The sequence below is a fragment of the Nannospalax galili genome, unplaced genomic scaffold (genome assembly GCF_000622305.1).
Source record: "Nannospalax galili isolate Female #2095 unplaced genomic scaffold, S.galili_v1.0 scaffold445, whole genome shotgun sequence".
In the NCBI taxonomy this organism is placed as follows: Eukaryota; Metazoa; Chordata; class Mammalia; order Rodentia; family Spalacidae; genus Nannospalax; species Nannospalax galili.
In genome coordinates this window covers 2,104,377-2,117,834 of record NW_008354184.1, presented here as the reverse complement: position 1 = coordinate 2,117,834, position 13,458 = coordinate 2,104,377, and the positions used below count along the sequence as shown (strand labels likewise).

General features: G+C 51.5%; 1 protein-coding gene and 1 long non-coding RNA gene across 3 annotated transcripts in view; one reads left to right on the top strand and one right to left on the bottom strand.

The window, feature by feature from the left end:
- LOC115067395 overlaps positions 1-4,370 on the bottom strand; it is a 9,705-nt gene extending 5,335 nt beyond the window's left edge. The window contains exon 1 of the long non-coding RNA XR_003846809.1: positions 4,241-4,370. This is a non-coding gene — a long non-coding RNA (uncharacterized LOC115067395). The remainder of the gene's footprint in view (positions 1-4,240) is intronic.
- Positions 4,208-7,161, top strand: Lgals1 (galectin 1). 2 transcript variants are annotated; one of them, XM_029555081.1, is made up of 4 exons: positions 4,208-4,359; positions 5,534-5,613; positions 6,582-6,753; positions 6,916-7,056. In XM_029555081.1, exons 1-4 carry the CDS (start codon positions 4,219-4,221, stop codon positions 6,982-6,984), a joined length of 462 nt encoding a protein of 153 aa, XP_029410941.1. In that variant the 5' UTR covers positions 4,208-4,218; the 3' UTR covers positions 6,985-7,056. The 2 variants fall into 2 exon arrangements, with proteins under 2 accessions (XP_029410941.1, XP_008849516.2); XM_008851294.3 differs by having other exon boundaries at positions 4,211-4,359; positions 6,954-7,161.
- Positions 7,162-13,458: the final 6,297 nt, after the last annotated feature.

Below are 13,458 nucleotides of genomic sequence, written 5' to 3'. Positions count from 1 at the left end.
ACAGGCCCCCCCCCCATAAAACCCAAACCATAAAGCAATTCCTACTTTACAAACAAGTCCTTCTAAGACTCTTATTAGGGGTAGAAAATGCAGGCCCTAAATCCCTTACCCAAGTCCCATGACTCTAATTACACAAAGGGACTTAAGCTCCCCTGATGTTTGGCCACTGTGGCTACTGCAGACCCTCAATGGTCAGTAGTCACCAGTCATTGACTAATAAAGGTCAGCGTGGATTGTATGAGGTTGGTTGCCTTTCTTTTCCACCTGTGACTCGACTCCTAATCCTAACTTTTACTCTGGAGAGTTAAAACTCCTAATTCCTAAAACCCTCTCTGTTCCCCATCCCCCCCCTGCTCTAGCTGCAGCTCCCCACTCCCCAAGAAGTTCAGCAGGTGGACAGACACCAAGGAAGGGCGCTATGATAAAGTGAGATAGCAAGGCGCCAGGCTCCAAGCCCAGCAGATAAGTTGGTGTCACCATCAGGATCCTTAGTCCCACAGAAGGGACTTTTGTCTCTGTCCACCCTGCCTCACAAACCATAGTACCTGTTACAGGGGATACTGGCGTCTGGCAACTCCTCGCCACAGCCCAGGAGGAGGGGAGCAGGGGAGGGACAGCCAAACCTCCAGGACGGTCACCTCAGCTTATGAGAAGGGACAAGAGGGATGCTAAAACCTGAGCTCAGCTGAGCATGCTATATTATACCTGTAATCCCAGCACTTGGAAGCCTGAGGTAGGAGGACCAGCCTGGGTTACATAGTGAGTTCTAGGTCAGCCTAGGCTAAGAGTAAAACCCCGTCTCAATACAAAAAAAAGAAACCCATGAGCTCTATGAAAAAAATAGTCACCTACTCAATGCCACAGACCTGAGTCAGGAAAGGACTTCACACACACTCAAGTTTGTGAATGGGGAGACTGAGGCAAGCAGGAGAGATTTCTTGACTTGATAGACTACCCCAAGGAGGGGTATGGCAGGGCTATAAGCAGTACCCAAGCCTCCAGTCCTTTGGGGGGCCTTTGAAGGGGGACCTTACCCCCACCAATGCAGCTCAGGCAGTCAGCCCCTGCAGAAGAGTGATGTCCTCCTTCCCCAAACACTTCCTGGCACTGGCTTTCTTTCAGGTTATATAGGCGTAGCTCACAGAGTGCCCAGAACCTGGGCAGAGCTGGGCACCTGCTTCCCTCACCTTTAGTCCCCCGCTGGGACTCTTCCTGATGCGCCGTATTCCTGATGTGGCACAGAGGCACCCATGGGGAAGATGCAAGGAGGTGAGCAGGGCTCTGTCTGCCCCTCCCTGTGACTGAGGTTTGGGGAGGCCTCACAGGAAAAAGCGAAGCTGCTGCGGTTAGCTCCCCTATAGTTAGTGAGGCTGAGGACTGATGGGAGCCCAGCCTCACTCCTGAACAGGGCATCTTTCCTGTACCCTACACACTCCCCTCTCCTGTGCTGGGTGGCTTCAGTCATCTGGAAGAAGGGGCTCAGGATGGGCCTGGCAGGAATAGGGAGGGGAGGCTGGGGAGGGCAAGGCGGATTGCTGGCCTGGTCTCCAGATGTGACTCATGGCTCCTCCACATCTTCCTCTCCCTTCACTGGCAGTTTCAGAATAGGGAATAGCACCCATGGAGCAGCAGCTCCCTTGAGAACTTCCCCAGCAAGTGTCTTCCCCAGAGTACCCCATCCCCTTCTCTCCACCTAGTTCCTGAATGCAAACTGAGCACTCCTCCAACTGTAACCAGAGATTCCAAGACAAAAGAGGGGGCTCTGGCAGCCAGCTCAGCCTCTGCACCAACTCAAGAAATAATCAGTTGGTAGAGTGCCTGCTTAGCATGCACAAAGCCCTGGATTCAAACCACAGCAAAGCACAGACCAGACATGAAGCACAGGCCTGCAGTCCCAGCACTTGAGGTAGATGCAGGAGGATCAGAAGTTCAAGGTCATCCTTGGCATATTAAGTCTGAGGCCAGTGTGAACTGCATGAGCTTCTGACTCAAAAGAAAGGTAGAGGACTAACAGTGGACACACTGGGAAGAGAAATAGAGAAATGGCTCCAGAGACCCCCAAGTCTGTCTTTGGGCCATTAATACATGTTAGATTTGGGGAGGGACAGTTGTTTTAGTTTTAGTTTTTTTGAGCCAGGGTCTCATGTAGGTGGTGGTGGCCTTGAACTCTCAACCCTCCTGCCTCAATCTCCCAAAGCTCTGGAATTACAGCTGTGAGCCATCAAGCTCACTGATAAGAGTTTTAAGCTTAAAATATTGGAAGAATTGGGGCAGACAGCAAAAGGTATGAAGAATTCAGTAGTCCTGGTCCTGTACAGTGGTTCAAAGATGTCCCCTTGCTTAAGGGAACTTGCTGGAAAGGTTAATTCTTGCTCCAGGGGGGCAGTTTTGCCTTCAGGGACAACTGCCAGCATCTAGGGGAGAGGTCTGTACTGCAAGGGTTTAGCTCTTTCTGGAATCCAAGGTGACTGCAGGGTTAGCTGAATGACTTGTCTCTGTGCCTCAGGCTTTGAAGGATGATGAGATGAGGTAGGTCAGGTAGGCAGAGGCAAGCAGGTGTCAGCCAAAGTAGAGACAGATGCAAAGGAAGATAGACATGTCAGGCTTGCATCATTTCAGATACCTCTAGGCCCAAGGGGGGAGGTCTGTGCTTTTCAGCAAAAGCAGCTTTCACAACACTCTCAGCTCTGGCCTCAATACTCACCTCCCCCATAACCATCTGTAGCTCCCAGCACCCTCAGGTGAAGCAACATTGAACCCCTTTATCTGGCCAGTGAGGCCCTTCATGAGCTTCAACCCCCATCTTTCTACACAGCCTTGTTCCCCAGACCTGCATTTTTCATCTCCAAGACTTTCTAGATAATTCCAGGTCCTTTGAGACCCTCCTTCTCATCTGGTAGTCTCCATACCACTATGGTAGGTGTCCTTGACTTCCCCAAGAGCCACTATAGTGCTATTCATAATTAGGTTCATGGCCAGATTCTACCCAAACTGAGGAATCTGGGACCAGGAGGTGGCTCGCCTTCGAACCCTCAGGCCAGTCCAGGCCTAGACACATAGTAGGTGCTCAGGAAAATATCTGGGTGGAAAGGGAAGGCTATGCCTGGCCTCTGAAAGGGAGATGTGGAGAGTGTTAAGGTTCAGATAGCCCCGCCCCCTCACTAAAAGGGTCTCACAGACTTCTCAAGCTCCTGAGAAAAGGGAACTGAGTTGATAAGCACCCTTGGTCTTTGAAGTCAAGAGAAGCAGACTTTTCTCCACTGTTTGGCCAACACAGCAGAAGACAGGTTTTAACAGTCCTGCTCTCCCACTTCCCCCCACCCAACTTTTAAAAAAATATATCTTCCCACCTTCTGCAGGAAGCAGAAGCCTCCCCCTTTAAAAGACCCCAGCTTACAACACAGGCAGACATTTTCCCTGCCCAGAAGGGAATCTGTCCCATGTGTTCCTTTGCTAATAAACTATTCTAATGAAGTTTTATCTGTGTTATGGTGCTTTTTCCTGATCAACCGGATTCATCCATAGGCTACTTTTTATCTATCAGAGAGGGAGGTCAGGGGTGCAGAGCAGACCCACTCTGGGCTCCTCCCAGTTTTACTTCCCATGCCAGAGGCTGTCAGAGCCAGACACTGTGAGAATTCTCTGCAGGCACTGCAGCAGGATGAAATCCAAGGACTGATCCAACGTCCAAGGATGGCTACCTCAGGCCTGGCACCTGGCCCAGTCTTTCTTTAGCCCTGGTGTGCAGCACGAGCCACAGCCACAGTCCCCTGCTTCCGGGGGAGGCCCGGGTGGAGCCCGGGCTTTGTGGTATTAGGTCCTCTATAGAGGCGCACAGCCAGAGCCACACCCTAGCCTCTTCTACTCTACCCCTGCTCTAATTCTCTGCCGCCTTTACCCTCCCTGCCCCCCAAGCCAGCTCCTCTGGGCCCCCTGGGACTCTGCCTGCTGGCCCCAGGCCCTTTGCCCGCCAACTCTTCGGCCTAGCTCATCCTCAAACTATTTTCCACTGCCCCCCCCCCAATCTCTGCCACAGCACACATCTTTTTTTTTGAGGGGTGGGGGGTAATAAGAGGTGGAACTTAGACCTTGGAGGAGGGGCTGAAGAGGAAGCCTCACCACTCTGATTGGTCACTCCGCTTCAGAACTGGCTTTAAAATTCCATTGGTTCCACCTCTGATGGCCCCCTGTCCCTGTCCTGACTTACAATTGGCTAAGATGGGGGGGGGGCGGAACTCACGGGGTCTGGTCCAGTTAAAAGGGTCAGAGCAGCCCTGGGGCCCATCTCTCCGGTGGAGTCTTCAAACAGCTGGCGCTGCAGATCCTAGGAAACTTCTCTTCGCTTCAGTCATGGCTTGTGTGAGTGAGGGGTCCCCCACTCCCAGGTCTTGGGTATCCAGCAGAAGCAGATGGTCACAGGACAGTTGGCAATCTGGCAGCTGGGTTCTAGGACCAGCTGTGTGGCCTTGGATAAATGTCTTCTTTTCTGACCCTTAATGCCACATCTATAAAATGGGGGCAGGGGTGGTGGCACAGTCCCAGAAAGCCTTAAGCCTCTGGCTTAAGAATGTTCTGGATTCCTCCAAGGTCTGGCAGCACAATATCTTGCAAAGTCCAACATTCTGCGATTTTGCAGCTCTATGAAGTGGCAGCGGGAAGGGTGTGGCCAGCGTGGGGGAGGGGAGGGGAGTGGGCCCCAGCGACTGTCTTTCCCCCTCCTCCACCCTGGAGTCTCCTGACCCCTCCCCCCTGCAGCTGTCCCCAGTCACAGGGCCAGGGCCTAGTCACCCTCTGCTCCAGAGAGCTCTAAAAGCCTCCAGGGCCTGAGACAGGTTGCAGGCCAGGCCTGCCTGGGTCAGGCTATTCAGTGCCGTCTGGTCAAGTGGGGGTGGAGAGAATCACACCACCCCAGGCTGGGAGGAGGTGATAAGGGAGAAGTCAGGAGGCTAGAATTTTCTGCAGACCCTCAGGGACAGGGTTCAAGTTTCTAAGGAACTACTCACATCAGTTAACTTCTGCCCACTTGTCCAGACAAGGGCCAGTGGCCATCAGATGTCCGCCTCTGTGCTGGCTTGCTAAATTGGCAACCCTGCTCAGGGGGCTTTCTCCTGCAGAGGTGGGCCTGGCCCTGCCCCTCAGATGCTCCGCTCTGCCCCTGAGCAGAGGGCCTTCAAGGGAACTGGGGAGGTCCCCCATGCCCCAGGTCACAGACCGTTCCATTAAGCAGGACCATGGGCAAATAGTTGTCCCACACCTAGCCTGGTCCTGCCCATCAACTAAATGAGGAGGGGGCGGGTCACACTCCACCCTCCCAGTCACACTAGGTCCAGATCCCCTAGAGGACACACCCTGCTGGGAATGGGGCTTTTCCCTGGATCATACACAATAGGAGACTAGAATTTGTCCGGTCCCCCACCCCCAGGCTTCCCCTAAGGCTGATCAGGGTACCCCGGTTGGGAAAGGCTCCACTCTCACCCCCCAGGCCACATCCTCCTAACCCAGCCCTAAACTCGGTGGGCCGGTCTATCTGCAGGGTTTGGTCGCCAGCAATCTGAATCTCAAACCTGGGGAGTGCCTCAGAGTGCGGGGCGAGGTGTCCCCGGATGCCAAGAGGTAGGAGGCCACTTGGGGGTGGCAGGCGACCACTTGGGGGTGGCGGGCGGCCGGGGCGTTGGGATTCTCAGGCTGGTTCCCAGGCTTGGGATGGGTGTGGCCGGCCAGATCTGCTTCTCCCCAGCCTGCAGGGGGTTAAATGGCCAGCTGCCCATGCTGCGTTTTTCTGGGTGAGTCACTTCCTCGCTGAGTCTGGGCGCCCCCGCCATGGTTGCCCCCTCCCTCTCCACTTCTTAAACTAAAACAGCTGCAGCCTCAGCAACTACCTTGGCTGGTCCCCTCCCCTTCCGGATGGAGTGGAGGAGGGGCAAGAGCCTCCTTTACTTCGGGGCTCAGTCTTTTTCCTTCAGTGCTTCCCCAAAATTCATTCAGATGATTCTCCCAGCAGTCTTGTGACTTTGGACCAGTCATTCAATCTCACTGGACCTGAGCCTTAATAAAGCCTGAGGGGGAGTTTGTATGTGGAGAAGCCACAGCCCAGATCCAACAAGGCTGATGATAAAGGCCAGCTGATGCTAGAAAGCCCTGGGCTCTCTTATTTTATTATCACCACACCTCAGAAGAAAGAGCCACTATGGGTCCCATGCAACAATGGACATTGTTAGTATTTGCTCATTTACTCCACAATGATGGAGCATCTATGGTGTGTCCTGCTCTGTGCTGGACTCAGAGATACAAGACAGACAGGACACCATCTGGAGAAAGTACCCTCCCCTAACCAAAGAAGCTGGACACAAATTAGTATCTGGGAGAGAGATTTCTTCAGGGAAGCCCTCATCATCCAGGCTGAAAACTGACCCAGAGAGGAGGGGCAAGGACTAACTCGAGTCACAGAATAAGTAGGTGTCTGGTCTTCCTGTTGACTGAGTCTCAAGGAGATTCATTTATGATATGTTGCATGGCAGAATGGTCACCCTTGGGTCTAGAGCTAGCCAATGCAGCCTAAGCCCCACCCCATCATTCCCTAGCTTTGTCTTGAACCTGGGGAAAGACAGCAACAACCTGTGCCTACATTTCAACCCCCGCTTCAATGCCCACGGGGACGCCAACACCATCGTGTGTAACAGCAAGGATGGCGGAGCTTGGGGGACTGAGCACCGGGAGCCTGCCTTCCCCTTCCAGCCTGGGAGCATCGTGGAGGTAGGCAGGACTAGGGCTGGGCAGGGCCCTGGGAGCTGAGCAAAGCTGGCTTTAGCGGCCAGAGACAGAGGCTGACCCTGTCAGCCCTTGCCTTCCTTATTGTGTGAACATTATCTCCTCTCTGAACCTCACTGGGTCTCATCTGTATATGTTGTCATGCAGGCTTTGGGCCCAGCTCACTGTCCCTCTCCACCCACCAGGTGTGCGTCTCCTTCGACCAGGCTGATCTGACCATCAAGTTGCCAGATGGGCATGAGTTCAAGTTCCCCAACCGCCTCAACATGGAGGCCATTAACTACATGGCAGCAGATGGTGACTTCAAGATCAAGTGTGTGGCCTTTGAGTGAAGCCAGCCAGCCAGCCCACAGCCCCCAATAAAGGCAGCTGCCTCTGTTCCCCATAACCCAACCTTTCACATGAAAGTGTGTGTGTGTAGGGGTGGGGGCCTGGCCCATCTTCACCTTCCATCCATTCCTCCTTGTCCCAGTGGTCTTTCCTCGTCCCTTGAATCTTCCAGGCCAAGCAGAGCCCAGCACACAATAGAGGGCTTGGTGACCACAGAGTGAGAACCAGTCCCATAGTGACAGGGCAGAACAGTGGGAGGTGGAGGGATAAACAACCAGACCTCATAGCAGTTAGAAAGCCACCAGGTATGGTGGCACATGCCTATAATTTAGGAGGCTGAGGCAGGTGTTTCACCATGAGTTTGAGACCAATCTAGACTACATAGTAAGTTCAGGCAAGCCTGGGCTACATAGTTGAGTCTGCTGGGCATGGTTGTGCAGCTCTGTAGTAATAGCTACTTGGGAAGGCCTAGGCAGAAGGATCACTTAGGACCAGCCTGGACAACATAGAAAAACCCCACATAGGAAAAGAAAAAGTCTGCAGTTACACAGGGGGCTGCAAGCTGTGTGACCTTGTGTTAATTGATCTCCCTGAGTCTCAGTTTATCATTTATACATGGAAGATAAACAGCTTATCTGAGGGCTGCTGTGGAGTTCAATGAGATTTTACTTAAAGAGGCCAAGTCCTGCTCGGCCTGTGGTAAATGCCCTATGGGTAGTGGTTTCCCATCTCTCTTATGCTATTTTTTTATGCCATTACTCCAATATGAAGGAAAGAAAATGGGCTCGGGGTGGCAGAATGGGTCCTCAGGGTCCCTGAGTGCATGGGGAAGCAGGCGCCTTAGCTTTATGGTCCTAGGCCACATGGCCCTCTCCTGGAGCACAAGGTCAGCCAGGGAACTAGGCCAGAAGCTGCTGACTTTGTGGCCCTGGGCCAGCACCTTTCCTAACAGTGGGAACCTTAATGTGGTTAAGGGGTCTGAGTGGGCCCCTGCAGAGAACTGGGATGGGAGGAGCCTGGTCCAATAGAGGCCCCACTGCACTGCACTTAGTTCTTCCACAGGGCCAGTAGCTCTCTGGGCCTGAGACAGGCATTCCCGCACCTGGGCACTCATTCCTGGTTTCCAGAAGTGGGCATCTACCCAACACCAGTTTAGGCTCTGATCCCTTAGGAGGCTCTACTTAGTGGAACTCTGTCACACCCAGCTTTAGTGACTGCCGCAGACATATGGACCACTATTGCCTGTGTATTTTCCTTCCTGCTTGCTATTAGGTCCTGTGTTCCCTCAGGTCTTCAGACACACACACACACAACACACACACACACACACACACACACACACTTCCCAGGAAACCGCCGAGGGAGCTGAGCCAAAGTTCTGGAAACCATCAAGTCTAAACCTCATTAGGCTCTCTTGAATCTGGAACATAATATCCTGAGATTGGTGGGGGAGAGAGGACAACAAATCTCATTCTCTGTGACATCTGGAACCCTGGGAGGGTCTCCTGCATCCCCCCAGCCTGTTTCCCCAACCCTAACAGGATGAAGGATCCTCCTATTGGTGGAACCCCGGGGTGGGGCATCTCTATGAAAAGGTTAAAGAAGATGGAGCTATGTGTGCCTCGGGTCCGGGGAGCCACACCCCCTCACCAGCTTTTCTGGAGCTCCCAAGTGGCCATCGAGAAAGCTTTGGAAGCCTGGCTGTGAAGGGTCGCCCTCTACTGGACTTCAGGGAAAGCATCACAAAGGCAGTCTTGTCTTGACAATTCCTCTAGGGGTTCTTTCCATACTAGCTGAGTACCAACCATGTACCTGGGACTTTAACAGGACGGGGGGAGAGCCTAAGACAAAAGAGGGAGGCCACCGGGCATGGAGCCAGATTGAACTATGTTCACATGCTGGCTGCATTTGCTGTGTGCTCTTGGGCTAGTCAATTCAGCTTCCTCATCTGCCAAATTGAGATAATAGTGTCCACCCTGTTCTGTTGTGAGGACTCACCAAGGTGATGTATAGAAATACATGGTGCCTGGAACCCGGTAGGGGCTCTGAAAATGCTAATTCCCTTCAGCCCTGTTAAGACTCAGTATATCCCAGGAGCCTAGCAAACTGGGTCCAGAGAAATTAAGAACACTTCACTTTTTCTTTTTCTTTTATTTTTTTAAAGATTTTATTTATTACTTTTATTTTATGTATATGAGTGTTATGTCTGCATGTAAGTAAGTGCACCTGTGTCATGCAACACCGTGGAGGACAGAAGAGGCTGTCGGATCCCCTGGATCTGGAGTTACGGACAGTTGTTAGCTGCCATGTGGGTGCTGGGATTCAAACCCGGGTCTTCTGCAAAAACAACCAGTGTTCTTAACTGCTGAGCCATCTCTCCAGCCCCCAGACCTCACTTTTTAGTGAGTGCCAACCTCAGCACCTGCTCTTTTTCCTTCTCTATTTCAAAAAGGTTTTTTGTTTGTTTGTTGTTTTCTTTAAATAGGATCTCTCTATGTAGCCCAGCCCCATCTGGTCTAGAACTCAATATGTAGACCAGGTTAGCCTCAAACTGAGAGGCCTGCCTCTGCCTCTTGAGTACTGGGATTAAAAGTATGCACCACCATGCCCAGCCTAATGGTTTGTTCTTCGTTTATTTATTTATTTGGTCTTTTTGAGACAGTCTCCCTATAGCCACAGCAGGCCTGGATTCACTATGGAGACCAGGCTGGCATCGAACTCACAGAGATCACCTGCCTCTGACTCCCGAGTGCTGGAATTAAAGGCAGGCGCCATCACACCCGACTTAGTCTTTATTTTTAAAATATTTTGTTATTGTTATGTGTATGAGTGTTTTACCTGTATGTGTGTAAGTGCACCACATGTGTGCCATGCCACACAGAAGCCAGAAAAGAGTGTTGGACCCCCTGAAACTAGAGTTTTGCACCGTTGCTAGCTGCCATGTGGGTGCTGGGAATTGAACCCAGGTTTTCTGGAAAAACAGAGTGTTCTTTACCGCTGAGCCAGCTCTCCAGCCTCTGTTCTTTATTTTTAATTATGTGCATGTGTGTGGGTATGTGAATGTCACATGGTAAGAGGGGATCGGATTCTCTGGAGCTGAAGTTACATGGGTGCTGGAAATTGAACTCAGATCTGATCCTCTGTCATAGCTGCAACTGCTCTTACCTGCTGAGCCAGATATCTCTCTAGGCCCCCTCCTTTTTGTCATGTAGCCCAGGCTGGTCCTGAACTCACTGTATAGGTGAGGATGATATCGAACTTCTGATCCTTGTACCTCTACCTCCTGACTGCTGGACCTGTTATTCTCCTGTGTGTGGTGTCGGGCAAATGACTGCACCTGTCTGAACCTTTTCCTTCTCAGTGAAATGGGGGTTAGCCCTCAAGACATTGTCACATAAGGAGCTGAGTGAACAGTCACTGCTGTGACTCTTCATCTTTTCTGCATGCCATCTTTTCTTTTCTTTTTTTTGGTCTTTTTGAGACAGGGTCTCTGTAACCCCGGCTGTCCTGGAGTCACTATGTAGACCAGGCTGGCCTTGAACTCACAGAGATACGCCTGCCTCTGCCTCCCGAGTGTTGGGATTAAAGGCATGTGCCACCATGCCCGGCATGCCATCTTTTTTTTTTATTTAAAGTACTTGGGGCACTGGAAAGATGACTTAGCGGTTAAGAGCACTGACTGTTCTTGCAGAAGATCCGGGTTCAAATCTCAGCACTCACATGGCAGCAACAACCCTCTGTAACTCCAGTTCCTGGGGATCTGACGTCCTCTTCTGTCCTCCATGGGTATCAAATGACACAGGTACACTTACCTACATGCAAGCAATACACTCATACACATAAAATAAAAATAATAAACAAAATATTTTTAACTTATGAAAGGAAGAGTTTATTTAAGCTTCAGTTCCAAAGGGGCAAGAGTCCATCATGGTGGGGAGGCTCAGTGGCAGAGGTAGCTGGTGGAGCTGAAGCTAAGCTCTCACATCTTCAAGCAGGCACAGGAAGCAAGAAGGTGACTCCAGATCCAGCAAGACTTAAGAACTCTCTGAACCCGCCCCCAGTGACCTGCTTCCTCCAGCATGGCCACACCTTCTAAGACCTCCCAGAAGAGCGCCACCAACGGCCCCCAGTGACCTGCTTCCTCCAGCATAGCCACACCTTCTAAGACCTCCCAGAAGAGCGCCACCAACTGGGGGTAAAAATGTCCAAATACTTGGAGCCTATGGGGGACATTCTTATTCAAACCACCATATTCCACTCCCTGGCCCTCATAGGTTCCTGATAAGACGCAAAATGCATTTAGTCCAACCTTAAGGTTCCCATAGTCTTTACCAGTCTCAGTACTCAAAAGTCCAAAGTCTCTTCTCAGACTCTGGAAGATCGCTTAACTGTAAGACTGGTTCCAAAGGGACGGGGAACGAGTCCATCATAACAGGGAAGCTCAGCAGCAGAGGTGGCTGGAGAAGCAAGCGCTAAGCTCTCACATCTGCAAGCAGGCACAGGAAACAGGGCAGCGCCCTAAATAAAATAGTTTTTAAATTATTTATTTATTTCAAGTGTCTGAGTATTTTGCCTGCATGTGTGTTAAGTGCCCATGTTGTGCAATGCCTGCAGAAGCCAAAAGAGGGCGTTGGAACTGGATAGTTGTTAACTGCCATGTGGGTGCTGAGAACTGAACCAAGACCCTCTGCAAGAGCAGCCAATGCTCTTAACCACTGAGCCATCCCTCCACCCCCCCATGTGCCATCTCTTGATGCCTTTGACACTCATTAGATGCTCAGTAAATGCAAAAACAATTGCAAGCAGAAATCTAGCCAATACACATTGTGGGTGGCTCCTTGTCTTCTACCCTGGGCCAAGAGGACCTAATGATCTCTAGGAAGGCTTTGGAACAGTAATGCTGACCCAGGGTGACTGACTTCACTCTGCCTGGTAAGCTGTCATGACATCCCTGAGCCATGCAGGGCTAACAGCTGGGGCAGGACTGAGGGGAAAGTAATCTTGCAGAGCTCCCATCCAATAGCTATCTTGTTCCTATGTCTGAGCCACACAAGAAGCTCCGTGCAGTGTACCAGGCAGTGGCTCTGGTCCCATCACTTACTGAATGAATGGCTTTTGCAGTCACTTTCTCTCTCTAAGCCTCATCATCTCTAAAAGCCGGATGAAGGCTGCTCCAACCTCACAGGGAGACTGTAAGAATCACCATGAAAAGCCTGGGAACACACAGGCTATAGCCACAGCCCAGAGAGGGAAGGGGCCCAAGAAGGGGCGGGCAAGAGAACTGGGCTCTGATTTATCAAACTGGGTCACAGAGCCTCTTTCAATCCACAGGCACAGGGGAGGAGGGAAGAGTTGGTGGCAGCCCAGCTGCAGAAGGCAGCTCCCTGGGTGTCTTCAGGGGGCACAGTGTGGCCAGAGCAGTGACTCTACCAAGGGGAGATACCAAGGATGGCAGCAGGGCACAGCCCCAGAAGTGGCTGCTCAGAGAAACATTTTTCTAGCACCCTGAAGTCTTTTTTGGGTGTGGTCTTAGCTGGGTATGGTAACATACACCTTTAATCCCAGCACTTGGGAGGCAGAAGCAGGTGAATCTCTGTGAGTTCGAGGTCAGTCTGGTCTACATAGTGAGTTCCGGGCCATCTGGGGCTACAGAGAGACCCTATCTCAAAAAGACAAAAAAAAAAAGACAAGGTCTCACATAGCTCAGACTGTTCTCCAGCTCGCTATGTAGCAGAGGATGACTTTGTACTCCTGAGCAGCTCAGACTGTTCTCCAGCTCGCTATGTAGCAGAGTATGACTTTGTACTCCTGAGCCTCCTGTCCCGCGCTATCGTCTCGCCAGCAAGAACGACGCGGCACACTCAGGATCCTTCTGCAGAAAAGCTTTAATGCATCTTGAGAGGGAGAGCATAAGCTTACAGGCCAAGACCCCGAATGTTGGAAACCCAGCCCTTATATAGGTTAGTAAGCCCGTCTTGGACGTGGCAACTCTTGATTGGTCGCAAACTCATCAGCCCATATCACGCCACGAGGTAGGCAGAGACTAGAAGGTGGAAAATTACTTCGGGCATGCGTACTGACTTATTTACTGCTCAGCATGAACCGGATGTGAGCGCCATCTTGTAATGGCGTCTGCAGGGACGGCAGGCGGCTCCCCACAATCCATGATCTTCATTAATCTCTGGATAGAAAGATACACATTTGCTGGTGTTGGATATGCACACCATCAATCCTAGGACTTAGTGGGCAGAGACAGGCAGATCTCTGTGAGATCAAGGCCAGCCTGATTTACATAAGGATTTCAAGCCAGCTGGGGCTAAGGAAGATCCTGTCTCAAAAATACGAAAAAAAAAAAAAAGC